General features: G+C 39.4%; 2 protein-coding genes across 2 annotated transcripts in view; one reads left to right on the top strand and one right to left on the bottom strand.

Moving 5' to 3' along the window:
• wdfy1 (WD repeat and FYVE domain containing 1) overlaps positions 1-2,786 on the top strand; it is a gene marked incomplete in the record, with an annotated part of 22,309 nt that extends 19,523 nt beyond the window's left edge. Inside the window, 2 exon segments of the mRNA XM_034122251.1 lie at positions 6-85; positions 494-2,786. Of these exon segments, the coding sequence (XP_033978142.1) occupies positions 6-85; positions 494-553 (140 nt within the window).
• A 2,819-nt stretch (positions 2,787-5,605) lies between these two features.
• On the bottom strand, positions 5,606-14,962 carry LOC117475907 (DHRS-12_like_SDR_c-like domain-containing protein). The gene is made up of 10 exons (XM_034122254.1): positions 14,860-14,962; positions 12,064-12,197; positions 11,564-11,646; positions 10,641-10,736; positions 9,745-9,826; positions 9,488-9,549; positions 8,134-8,238; positions 7,848-7,938; positions 7,024-7,161; positions 5,606-6,405 (listed from the first exon to the last, which is right to left on the bottom strand). Exons 1-10 carry the CDS (start codon positions 14,913-14,915, stop codon positions 6,290-6,292), a joined length of 963 nt encoding a protein of 320 aa, XP_033978145.1. The 5' UTR covers positions 14,916-14,962; the 3' UTR covers positions 5,606-6,289.
• Positions 14,963-15,085: the final 123 nt, after the last annotated feature.

Below are 15,085 nucleotides of genomic sequence, written 5' to 3'. Positions count from 1 at the left end.
ACGAGGGAAGCACAACATCGCCCACATGGACATGGACCCCTCCAGAGGCCTGATGGTGACGTGTGGGAGCGACCGCATCGTTAAGGTCAACAGCTGTTCTTATTATATTGTATAATATAAAAATATATCGGATAATTCATGCATGTATTCAGTCTGACAACATCCACATTAATCAAATATGTAAATGTTTTTAAATCAGGGTTTTTTACTAAGAAGTTTTAAGTATTTAAGAAATGCTCAGATTTCCGCCTCTCAAATCTGTAGATATCCTTTTCTTTGTTGCAAAGTACATTTTCATGGGTATTTTCACTTTTCTGTTATTTGATAGACCATATGATTTCATCTGGAGAAAACAAATCTACAGATTCATCCTCAGTGAAAATAATCGTTGTTTTATTTATTTATTTAATCAATAAAAAGTTCTTAAAGATAACTGGAAAACAAACAAAAATAATAATAATTTATTGAACTGTATTGGCTGTTGTCTCCACAGATCTGGGATGTGACGCAGGTGGTTGGCTGTAGCCTAGCAACAGGCTTCTCTTCGCGCTGATTGGCCAACAAAACCCCACCAAGCCCCGCCCACTCTGCCAGTGTCATGGAAACCCCTCTGTACAGCAACATCAGCCCCAGGAGCCTGTAGCTGCACCCAGGCACGCTCGTGGTGTGTGTGTGTGTGTGTGACTGTAAGTGTGTGTGTGTGTGACTGTAAGTGAGTCTGTGTGTGTGTGTATAGCCCTACACATTCCTAAAGCTTCTCAAACTCCTAATTTCACACATGTTCGGTCCTACACGACAGCGAGTGTGACACATTTTGGACTTTTTGCTCTAACCCGAAGCACAATGGTGTGAGTGTTTGTGCGCGTGTGTGTGTGTTTGTACGTGTGTGTGTGTGTGTGTGTACTTGTGTGTGTGCATGCATCGTAATCTTTCTCCTATGGGAGGAATGGTATTGATATTAGTGTTTACATTATATTAATATTTCCGATGCTTCTTCTGACAGTTTTTTTTTTTTACCCTTGCACTGTAAAGATCACTAAATGGCGAACACATACACTAGCTTGCTCATTACTGTGGCCCACTAACTGCATATTACTCAGTGTAAACAAATCAACATGATCATGTGTACATAGCCCCGCCTCATGTGTATAGTAAACGGCTGCTTCTCGCTGATCAAAAATAATCAGCTTTTCTCGCGTTTCCTTTCACTCGTTGGCCTTAAATCACTCAGGAGGTTTTACATCAGTGGGTTGTCTTCATGTAAACATTATTAATGTGTAATCACTCAGTGGAGGAAAGGAAAGGAAATCAAAGTTACAGCCTCTCTCTCTTTATAAATATATAATGGGAATGTCTTCATACACTGCTGCAGAAATTAGATTTACTCGTCAGATGTTTGCTCTTCGAAGAGAGGCGTGGGAAATGAACGCTGCAGCGGCCCGAGTCGAATTACAATTCAACGTTTGAGCAGTGTGACTTTTTAAGTTATTATTTTCCGCTTTACTGCAACTTTTATCAAGGTGAAACCGCATCAGCACCTCTTTGAAACAATGTGTGCCACTTTCTATATCTACAACGCATAACAAATATACTTATAATGCGTTTTAATCAACTTACAGCATGGAAAAAGCACATTCATACTGGTTTATAACGATTACAACACATTAAAAAAGCATTTTATAATGACTTATAAGCTAAAGTATCATAATACCCTAACACTTTACATGAAAGCCACTTATATAATCCATTCACACGACATTTTAATGTATTTATAAGGTTTAAAATGACTGTTTAAAGGTCTGTAATGCTTTGAAATGTCTTAAAAACAATTCAAAAAGCCTCTTACAAAGCTTCACTAAATCTTATGAACATGCTTTTAATGCAACAGTAACTGAAATGTATTATTTATTTACTTAAAGCATACAAAAAACAACTTATCACATTATTATGCCTTTTTATATCAGTGATATTAAAAAAGGATTATAATATATTACAACTATGGGGATTATAATACACAAAAGAAGTCGGTGAGTGACCTGCAAGTCATTTCATAAGTCATTTTAAAATGCTTATAATTGTTATTTAGCATTATGAATATCACTACCTATAATCATACAGTGTTATAAATGTGTTTATAAACCTTACATTTCTTAGGTAGATGTCACATGGCCTCCGTAAGAAACATTTTCATCTGTTCATTTAAAAATAATACATAAATATTGCACGTTTTTTTGGTGCAAACTCCGATTTTCTGCCCCAATAAAAAGGCACTAAACTTTTTGTAGCACTAACTTCTCATCAGGGTGTTCCTTCAGAAAGCCTTAAGAGAGGACACACACACACACACACACACACACACACACACACACACACACACACACACACACACACACACACACACACACACACAGCCTTTTTTAAATCAACGCTTCCACTCCTTCACTCTCATAAAGCTTTGTGTTTCCTCCCATCTTTACTTTCTAACGCTCTGCACTGAATTGCACAACTCGTGGTCTTTTTGTCGTCAAATTAAACCCCTTTTTCTTTTTGTAAATTCAGATTTTTGGGATGTGGGTAATAGCTGGATTTCCATGTAGCGTCCCTGTAAATAACGGCTACTAGTATCTCCTAACGTTAGACTAACGCTTGCCTTATTGTAAGTGGGGGGGGGGAAAACATAGCATTAAAATGTTGATTTGAAAAATGTACATGTAGTCACATTCCAGGTTTTTGATCATGTGGTGTGTATTTATATTTGTAGTAAAGTATTTATCTATTATTGTGAATGGTGGTTTCCTTTTCTTTCTGTTGAAGAACTCTCTCGTTAATGAAGCACATGAATCCCGCAGTGGTTCGCATCCCAACATGAACACAATATGAACAATTTCCCATCATCCAGACCCGACTTTATGACGTTTAGATTCAACTAAATAATACTTGGGGTTTAGACCGAGTGGTCATATTTTCAACAATTTCAACCATTTCAGTCCTTTTTGTCGTTTTCATCCACAAATGTTTGGCCAAGCGAGAAAAATAAGAAATACGACATTTATACGGATTTCATTTATACGGATTATTTTTCTTAGTGTCTTACTGTACATGTTTTCTATCTAAACAATTGCTTTTAACCCTCCTATTGTCTTCGTCCCCCCCCTTACTTTGGTGTTCACGGTCACATTTGACCGGTCCTGTTTTAACTGCTATTACATTAACACAAAAACCATTAATCATCACCAAATTTCATTTAACACCCTTTCAAACTGTACATATTGTATCAGACTACTGGTATACATGAAAGACTGCAGTAAATATACAAAGAATAGACACTGAACATGTATTGCGTGTGCCAGGTGTGATCCATGTGGGGGGATGGGCACATAAGAGCGGGAAATGTATCAAATTGGTGTGTGTGTGGTGTGTGTGTGTGTGTGTGTGTGTGTGTGTGTGTGTGTAGTGTGTGTGGTGTGTGTGTGTGTGTGTGTGTGTGTGTGTGTGTGTGTGTGTGTGTGTGTGTGTGGTGTGTGTGTGGTGTGTGTGTGGTGTGGTGTGGTGTGTGTGTGTGTGTGTGTGTGTGTGTGTGTGTGTGTGTGTGTGTGTGTGTGTGTGTGTGTGTGTGTGTGTGTGTGTGTGTGTGTGTGTGTGAGCTCCGGATGGTTACTAATTCCTTTTCTTTATGGGGGACCGGGAACACCATGGTGTTACAAAGTTGACTAAATCATCCAAAACTCAATGAAAGTGGTGATCAGCAATTGTATATGTTCAAAAGTCTACTGTGAAGGATATCATAAAGCCTTAATGCAATCCAATCTAAAACAAAAAAGTTATGATTGATGAAAGTAGTAAATCGGTCAGATTTGACCCAAACACAACAGGAGGGTTAAGTCATAAAAACAGGTGAGAAAACATCACTCCCACTATAAAAGATCCCTATTGTCCCTTTAAATTTGCTGAACCCCGTTATATTAGAAAACAAATCAACAATGCCAAAGTGACCTCAGTCTAACCCTAAGTATTATCAAGCGTTAAATAACTTCATAAACACTCATATCCACATCTGGATCTACAGGGTTAACGTCAGGCTGCCGTTCATCAGGAGGAGATTAGTCTCTCCTATCTTCCTCGTTCATTACCTCTCATCACGTCCTGTAACAGATCATTTTTTAGATAAAAGGCTGAACTCCGCAGCAGATGGACGGCAGGATTAACAGCTAATGAAACGGGAGCAGGAAGGAAGCAAGATTTATTCCCTCCATTTTGTTTTTGTCATGTTTAATTCATCAAACACTCGATTTGTACGGCCTTCGTGTTAAAGAAAGGCCACGTCCACAACAAGGTCCATAATCTCAAACTCTGTACATTTTATTCTGTTCGTTTCAACTTCGATGCTTGTAAAAAGACACTTGCTCTTGTTAATGTATCTCCAAAAAAAAGAACAACTGTATTTTTTTTAATACTTTTGTTGACAACACAGTACTGACGAAAGTCTGTCTGTGGCGGAGAGAAAATAAATGATGTTTAATAAAAATATTCTGACTCTTTCTGCTCATTTTCAGGTGTATATCAGTGTGTATTGTCTCTACTTTAAAGAGTCCTCTCCTGCTGATGTTCAGGTGTATATCAGTATGTAGTGTCTCTACTTTAAAGAGTCCTCTCCTGCTGATGTTCAGGTGTATATCAGTATGTAGTGTCTCTACTTTAAAGAGTCCTCTCCTGCTGATGTTCAGGTGTATATCAGTGTGTTGTGTCTCTACTTTAAAGAGTCCTCTCCTGCTGATGTTCAGGTGTATATCAGTATGTAGTGTCTCTACTTTAAAGAGTCCTCTCCTGCTGATGTTCAGGTGTATATCAGTATGTAGTGTCTCTACTTTAAAGAGTCCTCTCCTGCTGATGTTCAGGTGTATATCAGTATGTAGTGTCTCTACTTTAAAGAGTCCTCTCCTGCTGATGTTCAGGTGTATATCAGTATGTAGTGTCTCTACTTTAAAGAGTCCTCTCCTGCTGATGTTCAGGTGTATATCAGTATGTAGTGTCTCTACTTTAAAGAGTCCTCTCCTGCTGATGTTCAGGTGTATATCAGTGTGTTGTGTCTCCTACTTTAAAGAGTCCTCCCCTGCTGATGTTCAGGTGTATATCAGTATGTAGTGTCTCTACTTTAAAGAGTCCTCTCCTGCTGATGTTCAGGTGTATATCAGTATGTAGTGTCTCTACTTTAAAGAGTCCTCTCCTGCTGATGTTCAGGTGTATATCAGTATGTAGTGTCTCTACTTTAAAGAGTCCTCTCCTGCTGATGTTCAGGTGTATATCAGTGTGTTGTGTCTCTACTTTAAAGAGTCCTCCCCTGCTGATGTTCAGGTGTATATCAGTATGTAGTGTCTCTACTTTAAAGAGTCCTCTCCTGCTGATGTTCAGGTGTATATCAGTATGTAGTGTCTCTACTTTAAAGAGTCCTTTCCTGCTGATGTTCAGGTGTATATCAGTATGTAAAGGAATCAAATGGATTTTAGCCTTTGCAGGCCATTTACATTTGCACTACAGGAAAGGGAAAACCCCCAAAAGCACAATAGGGCTCCTTAAAAAAACTCAGCAATGAGACACAAGACACTCAGTCATTTAATTGATTTATTCACACGGGCATTTACAGGATATACTCAGTCAGTAAATGCTTTGTAAAGGTGCTGTGCAGATATTATTGAGACATAAATACAGAGGGTTTATTGCACATGTCAACAGAAGCGGCTGACCTGCAATATAGCAAATACACAAGTTACACACAGATATATTAAATACACATTTCATGAGCTGGTGGTGTGAATTATTAATGCAGTGAGAGTGACTTTGGTCCCATCAGATTCCCATCTGATTGACAACTTTATTAAAGTCACAGTAGTGTATGTGTGTGTGTGTATGTGTGTGTGTGTTCACCATCAGCAAGGGAGACACTACAGGTGAATAGGGTAATATTTTAAACAAATAGATATCACTATGAAACTTTCACAGTTGATTACGTACATTAAGACGATTACTTTTTGTATTACCAGTTTTCTGAAGTACAATGTTAAAATGTGCAAATTAGGCATTCATCTTATTAAATATGTGCTTTCATCCGTTTTAATCCGTTGTCAGGCAGAGTTTCACAGTTCATCTTCATATTTGACGCATTTTAGCCTCCGTTAGTGTTACCTCTGCACATATTATGGATAACATGGACCCAGATTTATTCCCTACATCATCAGGGGGGTGTTTGGGGTTAGTGTGTGTGTGTGTGTGTCGGCGGGGGGGGTCTCCTCCCTCAGTGGGGCTGGAAGGTTTTGGCCATGTCCTCCAGCAGGGACACTAACTTCTGCTCCTCCAGGGCCGAGCAGCGGGTCCAGGCCAGAGGGAGGTGGGCGGACACCATCTTCCGGTCTGTGAACACACACACAAACGGTTCTTCTGATGATGGAGTATAATGGATATCTACGAGAAGTCAGCGCTGATATGTTGTTTGTGTGTGTGTGTGTGCTGGCACCAATAGCAGCCTGATCCAGCTGCAATGGACATAGGCCAAACACACACACACACACACACACACACACACACACACACACACACACACACACACACACGAGATTCAGACGATAGCGTTTATTGAGTTAAGAAATGTAGAAAGTCATGATGAATAGAAGCAAATAGGTGCTGCGTTTAAAAACAGCAAACTTTATTGAAACATCTGCTGCTACTGCTACAAACTTCAACACAACATGTGAGGTTGAATCTGAATGTATGGACAGACATACAAATGACTGTCCACTAAAAATATTACTGTTAAAACGCTTCAGGATAGTTTCACACTTCTTCTTAATAGTTCGTTTTTAGCACAAAAGCACGTTCATGATCTAGTTTTGCTGTTGTTAAACTCAACCCACATTACATTCCTTTCATCAAGACTTTCCTCCTCACGGTTTCACCTTAGTTGGCAGTGAAGGTAAGAGAAAAAACACCTTTTTATTTATATAAGCAGGTAAATTAAAGGTGAGATCTCACCCTGGTAGAAGCGTCCGCTGGGGTTCTTGACGGCGGCCTCAGAGACGGAGAGCCACACCACGGTGTCTGCGCCCTGCTCAGGGGCCCGGAGGCTCTCCTTCATCGAGCGGTGGAAATCTGGCATAGCATTGGCCACCGCTGACACACACAGACAGACAGACAGACACACAGACAGACACACACACACACAGACAGACACACACACACACAGACAGACAGACATATACACACAGACAGACAGACACACACACACACACACACACAGACAGACAGACAGACACACACAGACAGACACACACACACAGACAGACAGACAGACATATACAGACAGACAGACACAGACAGACACAAAGACAGACAGTTTTTATAGTTGATGATTAAAACCAAGAAGATCCCTTTTCCATGACTCTGTCTATTGTCCTAGACTTCCAGCTACTGTCTTTTTTGTTTTGTACTCCAGATATGTCATATCCTTGCACATATTGTTCAGGTCGGTTTGGGACTGGGTAAGGGGTAAATGTGTAATGTGTTGATGTTTGTTGTTGTCTTTAAAAAAATCTAATAAAGATATTTCTGAGAAAAAACCAAGAAGATCTAAAAAGTGTTTGGTCGAAATGTGGTTTAAATCTTATAAAAACAATCTGACAACGTGTGTGTGTGTGTGTGTGTGTGTGTGTGTGTGTGTGTGTGTGTGTGTGTGTGTGTGTGTGTGTGTGTGTGTGTGTGTGTGTGTGTGTGTGTGTGTGTGTGTGTGTGTGTGTGTGTGTGTGTGTGTGTGTGTGTGTGTGTGTGTGTGTGTGTGTGTGTGTGTGTGTGTTACCTACCTGGTGTGTCCACCCAGCCTGGGTGCATGACAGAGAAGTGGATGTTAGTGTGAGTCTTTGCCAGCTGCTCCGTCATCACCACCTGCTGCCTCTGCAACACACACACACACACACACACACACACACACACACACACACACACACAGAGTTTGTCAGTGTCTGTTAACACTGTAACGCTACTACAGAGGCTCTGATGTTTTCAGACTAACTTTCATTTGCCAACATATTGGTTTCATGCTCTTCACGCAGTATCTTTGAAGTCAGATAAATAGATGAGTGTTTTTACTTTGTGCTGGGCGTACACCATGGTTCCGTCGAAGCGTCCTCTCTCTGACTGAAGGTTTCCTGTCCTCAGCTTCTGCACCAACATCCCCCCCGAAGACACCGTGATCTGAACACACACCGAGAGAAGACTTAAATCAGAAGGACATCATATACAATCCTACATTCTTATTACGTCTATGCATTGTGGGTGGACATAAATCAGTACGACTTTTTAACTAGTGTATTTTAATACATTTTTTAAGCATTTCTATTGTTGTATTCTTTCTATTTAAAGGTGGGGTAGGTAAGTTTGAGAAACCGGCTCGAGATCGCTAGAATTTGAAAATACACAGCCAGAAAAAATCTCCCACTTCCTTACAGAGCCCCTCCTCCAACACACACGAACGCGCACATGACCAATGAGGGCACGAGATAAGTTTGTGCACAGATGGAAGGCTGACAGGCAGGTAGGCCATCCAGTTATTTTAGCCGGGCCGGCTCAGATGATTGGTCGTGCTTTTTACAGTATTACGGCTTCCACAGATGATATATTTTTATGGATTTTTTGTCAAAGCACTTCAGATATTCATTGCTATCGGGATGTTAAGAGCATTCCATGGAATATAACAAAACGTGTATCTCGAGCCGGTTTCTCCAACTTACCTACCCCACCTTTAATAGAAATATTATACTTTATTCCAATTAACTCATCGTAATAGTTGTTTCCTTGCAGATTAATACTTTACATAATAAATCTATATTAAATGTTATAGATCAAACTACAGTACTGTGACTATAAAATTGTAAACATTTTGTTATTTAGTGATTTTTCAATCATGTGTTTTATTGCATATGGCATACATTTTGACAAGCTTTTTACGTCATGCGATCAAGTTAAACGTATAACTTGATCGCATGGCCATTACACCACAAAATCATTATTTCTATAACACCAAATGTAAGATCTGTACCTCTGGTTTCAAATTGTACTTTTTTTATGTGCATGTCTCGCACCAGAAATAAACCATTAAATATTCACCAGAGAGGACTCTTTAAAGACACTACATACTGATATACACCTGAACACTACATACTGATATACACCTGAACATCAGCAGGAGAGGACTCTTTAAAGTAGAGACACTACATACTGATATACACCTGAACATCAGCAGGAGAGGACTCTTTAAAGTAGAGACAATACATACTGATATACACCTGAACATCAGCAGGAGAGGACTCTTTAAAGTACATATTAGTATATTTGGAAGGACATATTGTACCACCAGAGGCTCAAAATGTAGAATCTCTGAGCTGTTTAAAAGATTAGAAACAACAAGCGTCCACAACTTCAGTGAGGCGTCTCTCAGACTCACCACTCTGGGGTCTGGGCTCTTCTCCAGGAGAGGAATCAGACTCTTGGTGAGAATGTAAACCCCTAATGGACAAAAAACACTTTATTAACAATCTGTTTTGTTTTTCTACCCTTAAAAATATCTCTAGTATCTGCTTTTTTCTCCAGCAGAGGAATGGGACTCTTGGTGGGCGGGTAAACCTTTAGTGGACAAAAAAACACTTTATTCATCATTTTTATCTGCATCTCTTCACACTTATTTCTAGAGCTTTCACTCACCGAGGACATTGGTCGCGAAACTCTTCTCCAGACCCTCAGTGTTCACCTCCCTCTCACTCAGGATGGCGCCTGCGTTATTTATCTGCAGAGATGAGAACAGAACATTTAAAAGAAATTAATTTTGAAAAAACTGAAGTCAACTGTCTGAATGTTTACTGAACAACCAACCAATCAATCAATCTATCAGTCAATCCACCAACCAACCAATCAGTCAACCAACCAACCGACCAACCAATCAATCAGTCAACCAACCAACCGACCAACCAATCAATCAGTCAACCAACCAACCAACCAACCAATCATCTAACCAACCAATCAACCAATCAACCAACCAACCAACCAACCAACCAACCATCTAACCAACCATCTAACCGACCAACCAACCAACCAACCAACCAACCAACCAACCAACCAACCAACCAACCAACCAACCAACCAACCCATCATCCAATCAATCAATCAATCAATCGACCGACCGACCGACCGACCGACCGACCGACCGACCGACCAACCGACCAACCAATCATCCAACCAACCAACCATCCCAACTACCGACCGACCGACCAATCATCCAACCAACCAACCAACCAACCAACCAACCAATCAACCTATCTTTAAATATATATAGTTATTTCTATATCCAACAGCTACACAAAATGCTTCATAAACCAGAAAAACAAACAAAAGAAAACAAGCCCCTGCCCTTCTAATCCATAAACAGAACAACACATAGATCAATAAACACAGGACTGAACTAAACAATAAATCAAATTCAATTAGAAGCCACGTTAAAAGAGTGGGTCTTAACAATATCTTCCGCCCTAAGGTCACCTACATCTGAATCACATTACAATATATTCTTCCAAATATAGTAATATGTACTTCATGTCTCTCACCAGTACGTTGAGGGTCTTATATTTTCTCTTGAATCCCTCGGCAAACTCCCAGACCTTCTTAGTCTCAGAAAGGTCCAGGATGTGGACGAACACCTCCTGAAAGACATCATCACAGGGGGTTAGATTTATATTTAGTAGAAGTATTAATAACACAGTGTAGAAGTATTAAAATACTGCATTCAAAAGGTAACATTACAAAACTATTAAACACTTAAATCTACGTAGAACGCCAAAACTTCAAGTATTCATTATGAAGGATTGTCATTTTCGTAATAATAGATACTATAATATATATAATAGATTATTATTATATTACATCATAAGAAGTGCTGTGTTCTCCATAGAAACATAACGGCAAAGGGTAAGACATTTGATTTGATATGCGATGATGCATCAGAGTAAATACACTGTAAAGCAGCAGTTCCCAACCTTTTTCAACTCAGGGCCCACTTAAGAATCTAAAAAATGTTCGCTGCCCACATTCAACCACAAACAATATGGAGGCTAAATAAAGTTCTCAGAGTACTTTTTATTTTAATTAGAAAAGGAGCTGGCCATCAGTAACAAACAGACATTTTTATTACACGGTTTAGTTGAATACTCGATTTTGATTGGTCAATTCAGAACATGTGACACATTGGAAATCCAGTAGTACAGACCGCTGTCAAGGACTGTAGTGTTATTTGGCGGCCCACTTGCAATGCCTTTCGCGGACCACTAGGGGGCCACGGCCCACAGGTTGGGAACCGCTGCTGTAAAGAATGAAGTCTGTTTTTGTAATGTTTGGCTGTTTTTATAAAGTTTTATGGGTTTTAAATTGTGATTATGCTGGAACCTGTTAATGGACAGTCAAGTGGACATTTTGAAGGTTGTCTGTCCCCGTGTTTTTTTAAACGTCTGTGGATCAGTGAGTCATTCTGTACTTTATTTCCCGTCTCTTTGACGATTTCGGCCCTCGCCTCTTCGGCCTTGTCCTTGTTCCTGCAGACCATGTGGATCGTTCCTCCTGTGCAGAGACGGAAATATTAATACCTTCCATTCATTATTCATCATAGATTTTGGATCTAATTTATCATTATAAAGTCAAATAATGCAACTGCCTTTTTGACATGGTCTTTGCTAGTAAGGCAACTTTTTAATAAGTGCAATCAACCGTGAAGATACAAAGTCAAAACAGCAATAATCCTGCAGCTATTGGATTAGCATTATTAGCTTATACAAACGTCATAGCATAACAATTATAAAAACATTATACAACATTATGAGTATTGCCATGTGATAAAAGCATGTGACTGAAGGTAATGGAGATGGAAACTAGGTGATGGATATTAGTTGACAATGAAAAGACAGATGTGAATAGATGGCAAAAAGAAAAGTCTTCATTCTGGATTTAAAAGTAGTGAGAGTTGCATTATTAGCTAACCTTTCTTAGCGATGTTCATGGCGGTGGCTTTCCCGATGCCGCTGTTAGCTCCCGTTATCATGAAGGAACGTCCGGCTAAAGACGCCTCCAGGTCCTTCTCCACGAAGCTCTTGGAGGCCGACAGGAAGGCGCTCCTGCAGGAGAAAAAAAACCCACATTTACTGCATTGTATTCAGGTCTGCAAACATGCTTAGTGCGCACACTTTGAATCTCTGCAGCACGAGGGACGACACGACGAGGTTTGTAGTTTGAGATTCATGAGATTAGGTATAGTAAAGGTCATTTAACATCTCAATATAGTGTTTTTATAGTCATTCAAAATCTTCAAATGCAATCCCTTTCAAGATATTTCATAGTCTTTTCTGGGACATTTGAGTTTATAAACACTTGTAAATATCAAATTAGATTCCAATCAGGATATCTCAATAAAGGATTTTCATCGTGTGTGTGTGTGTGTGTGTGTGTGTGTGTGTGTGTGTGTGTGTGTGTGTGTGTGTGTGTGTGTGTGTTCAGGTCAGAGAGGGTCAGTGTTGGCTTACTGTACGTACTGTAAACAGACACAATGAAGATGAGAGCGTGCCTGGCATCAGAGGCGGTTTGGGGTGAGATCTGTGTGTGTGTGTGTGTGTTTGTCTGTGTGTGTGTGTGTGTGTGTGTGTGTGTGTGTCTGTTACTGTGTGTGTGTGTGTTTGTCTGTGTGTGTGTGTGTGTGTGTGTGTGTGTGTGTGTGTGTGTGTGTGTGTGTGTGTGTGTGTGTGAGGACTTCAATTGCCCTCATTGTCCTGGATGCCATTGTTGGAATAAAGGGAACTAAATGCCGCTCTGTTCGCTGGTGTCATGCAGCGAGCGATTAGTGGGGTCAGAGCGGGTTACTCTGTGTTAAAAGATAACACAGAACAAAGGGGAGCGGGGAAACAATCACAAAAGCACCTCTTCACACAGCTGGTCCTGTTGTGAACCCATGAGGAAAAGGCTCCGCGGGGAAGAAATGGATCAGATAGGAGACTGATACAATCTTTTGAGGTTGTAAACTGACTTTGTAGTCGAACACGGCTCCTGCTGAGTCACTGGAAATGTGATTATTACATTCATTTGTAATATTCAAAGATGCGCTGCAGTTGTTTTCTGAAGTCTTGAATCATCAACTACCATGCAGTAGAAACATGGAGTTATACTATAATCCCTTTTCAAAGATCCAGTCCTTACATAACCTTTGACCCTACATGACCTCATATAAGCATCACTCCACGGACGTTCACAATGTGGGGTAAAAATGGCCAATTTGCCCTCATTGGCTACTTCTTTGGAGGAAAATATTTGATTAAATTATTTATTTTTGCCTTAGTGGTTGCCTAAAAAGGAGCAGCCCATAATTTCTAAAGTTAAACCAAATAAGTATGTGGAAATCTTTCCAAACTTGTATGACTTTTTATGATAGGCATGTCTCAATGGGATGTAAAAACATATACAGATAAATGCGTCTTAACATAACCCTTACTTACATTCTTTAGCAGTAAGATTACATTCACTTAAGGGTGAGTTTTTGCCTGTATCCTCTTGCAAAATCGATGCTAAATCAACATTTTAATACTGATATTTAGCTTTGCATGCTACCCTAAGGTGTCGAGTTATTCAGATGAGTTTACATCCCTACAGTTTGAATGAATTAAACAACTACAAAATGTTCTCGTTTGATAATTTATTTACTTACACATTATGGTGGTTTGCTTTGGGTGTGTGTGTGTGTGTGTGTGTGTGTGTGTGTGTGTGTGTGTGTGTGTGTGTGTGTGTGTGTGTGTGTGTTCAGGTCAGAGAGGACAAGTGTGCAGTTTTTAAATGCAACGTTTCAAACCATTCACAAACTTTCTAAATTGATCCACAGCTAGTTTACTGACCATATTTGATATTAGTGTTAAGGCTGAAACTATTATAATAACTTCTAATAATCATTTAGTCTGTTAAATATCAGACATAAATGAAAGATGTCAGTTTAAGAGCTCAATGTCTTGTTATGTTCAAGCAACAGTCCAAAAAAACCTTGTTTTATGTAATCTGAAATAAAACAAAGACAAGCAGCAAATGTTCACATTTAAGAAGCTGGAATTTTTCCTTTAAAGAAAATATCAAATGTAACATATTTTGTCGTTGATTTACTGAAGTGACAAATATTTCCAGCAACTTATCATGCCGGTAACTCTCCTTTGTGAGATTGGACAGTTTAGGCGGGGTTTTGCATACATTGGTGCCTGTGATGTTGATTTTATTTAGTATCAGAAATACAAATAAATCACGAGGAAACATCTTCAGTCATCACGCCTCAATAATCACATTTTTATGAACAATATAATAAGACTTTTTTTTCTTTTCTGTAATGAGAATTATACAAAATAACTAATATTAAGGTATACATAACTTATTGTAGTTTGCTTTGGTTTGTCTATTTAAACAGTAATAACCTATTAGTATGTGTAATATAAGTCTGTTTGAGTTGTAGGCTATAAGTTAGTTGAAATAAACCTAACAAATTAAAAAAGAATAGCCTATTCCTTAACTTGCTTTCAATATTTGAGTTGCTTGAACTTGAAGTATACTGTACTTATATTTGTAGAATAATAATAAATACAATGTTTCTTCACACATAAACCAGTGAGGATAGAACATATTTAAACTCAATTTATTATAGTTTTCATGCTGCCTTTCAAAAAGTAATTGTACCTAATGATAACAACCATAAAACTCAATATTACAGGCTTTTCAAGACCTTTTTTACATACTTTAATGAAGCCTTTTTCCTACCTGGTGAACTCGGTGAGCCCCTTCAGGAACCAGGCGGAGTTTCGGTACAGAGACATGGTGCAGATCCGGGAATGCTCTCTCTCTGCCGGCCTCTCCGCGGGCCTTTTACCCGGGACCAGAACCACGTGGAGCTGGATTTACATCAGGGGGGTGGGGGGCGACACCCTCTTATTATACATCCATGTGACACCCCCACAGACCCCTAGCGGCAGGAAGGAGGAGGTTC

The sequence above is a fragment of the Trematomus bernacchii genome, unplaced genomic scaffold (genome assembly GCF_902827165.1).
Source record: "Trematomus bernacchii unplaced genomic scaffold, fTreBer1.1, whole genome shotgun sequence".
In the NCBI taxonomy this organism is placed as follows: Eukaryota; Metazoa; Chordata; class Actinopteri; order Perciformes; family Nototheniidae; genus Trematomus; species Trematomus bernacchii.
The sequence above is the reverse complement of the archived record's forward strand: the minus strand, read 5'-3'. Positions and strand labels throughout refer to the sequence as shown.

Coding starts and splice junctions, on each gene's coding strand:
- LOC117475907 (XM_034122254.1), bottom strand. CDS start 14,915: ATGTCTCTGTACCGAAACTCCGCCTGGTTCCTGAAGGGGCTCACCGAG. Junction 12,198..14,859: donor GGGCTCACCGAGTTCACCAG/GTAGGAAAAAGG, acceptor TTTCTCCTGCAG/GAGCGCCTTCCTGTCGGCCT. Junction 9,827..10,640: donor ATAAGACCCTCAACGTACTG/GTGAGAGACATG, acceptor TCATCTCTGCAG/ATAAATAACGCAGGCGCCAT.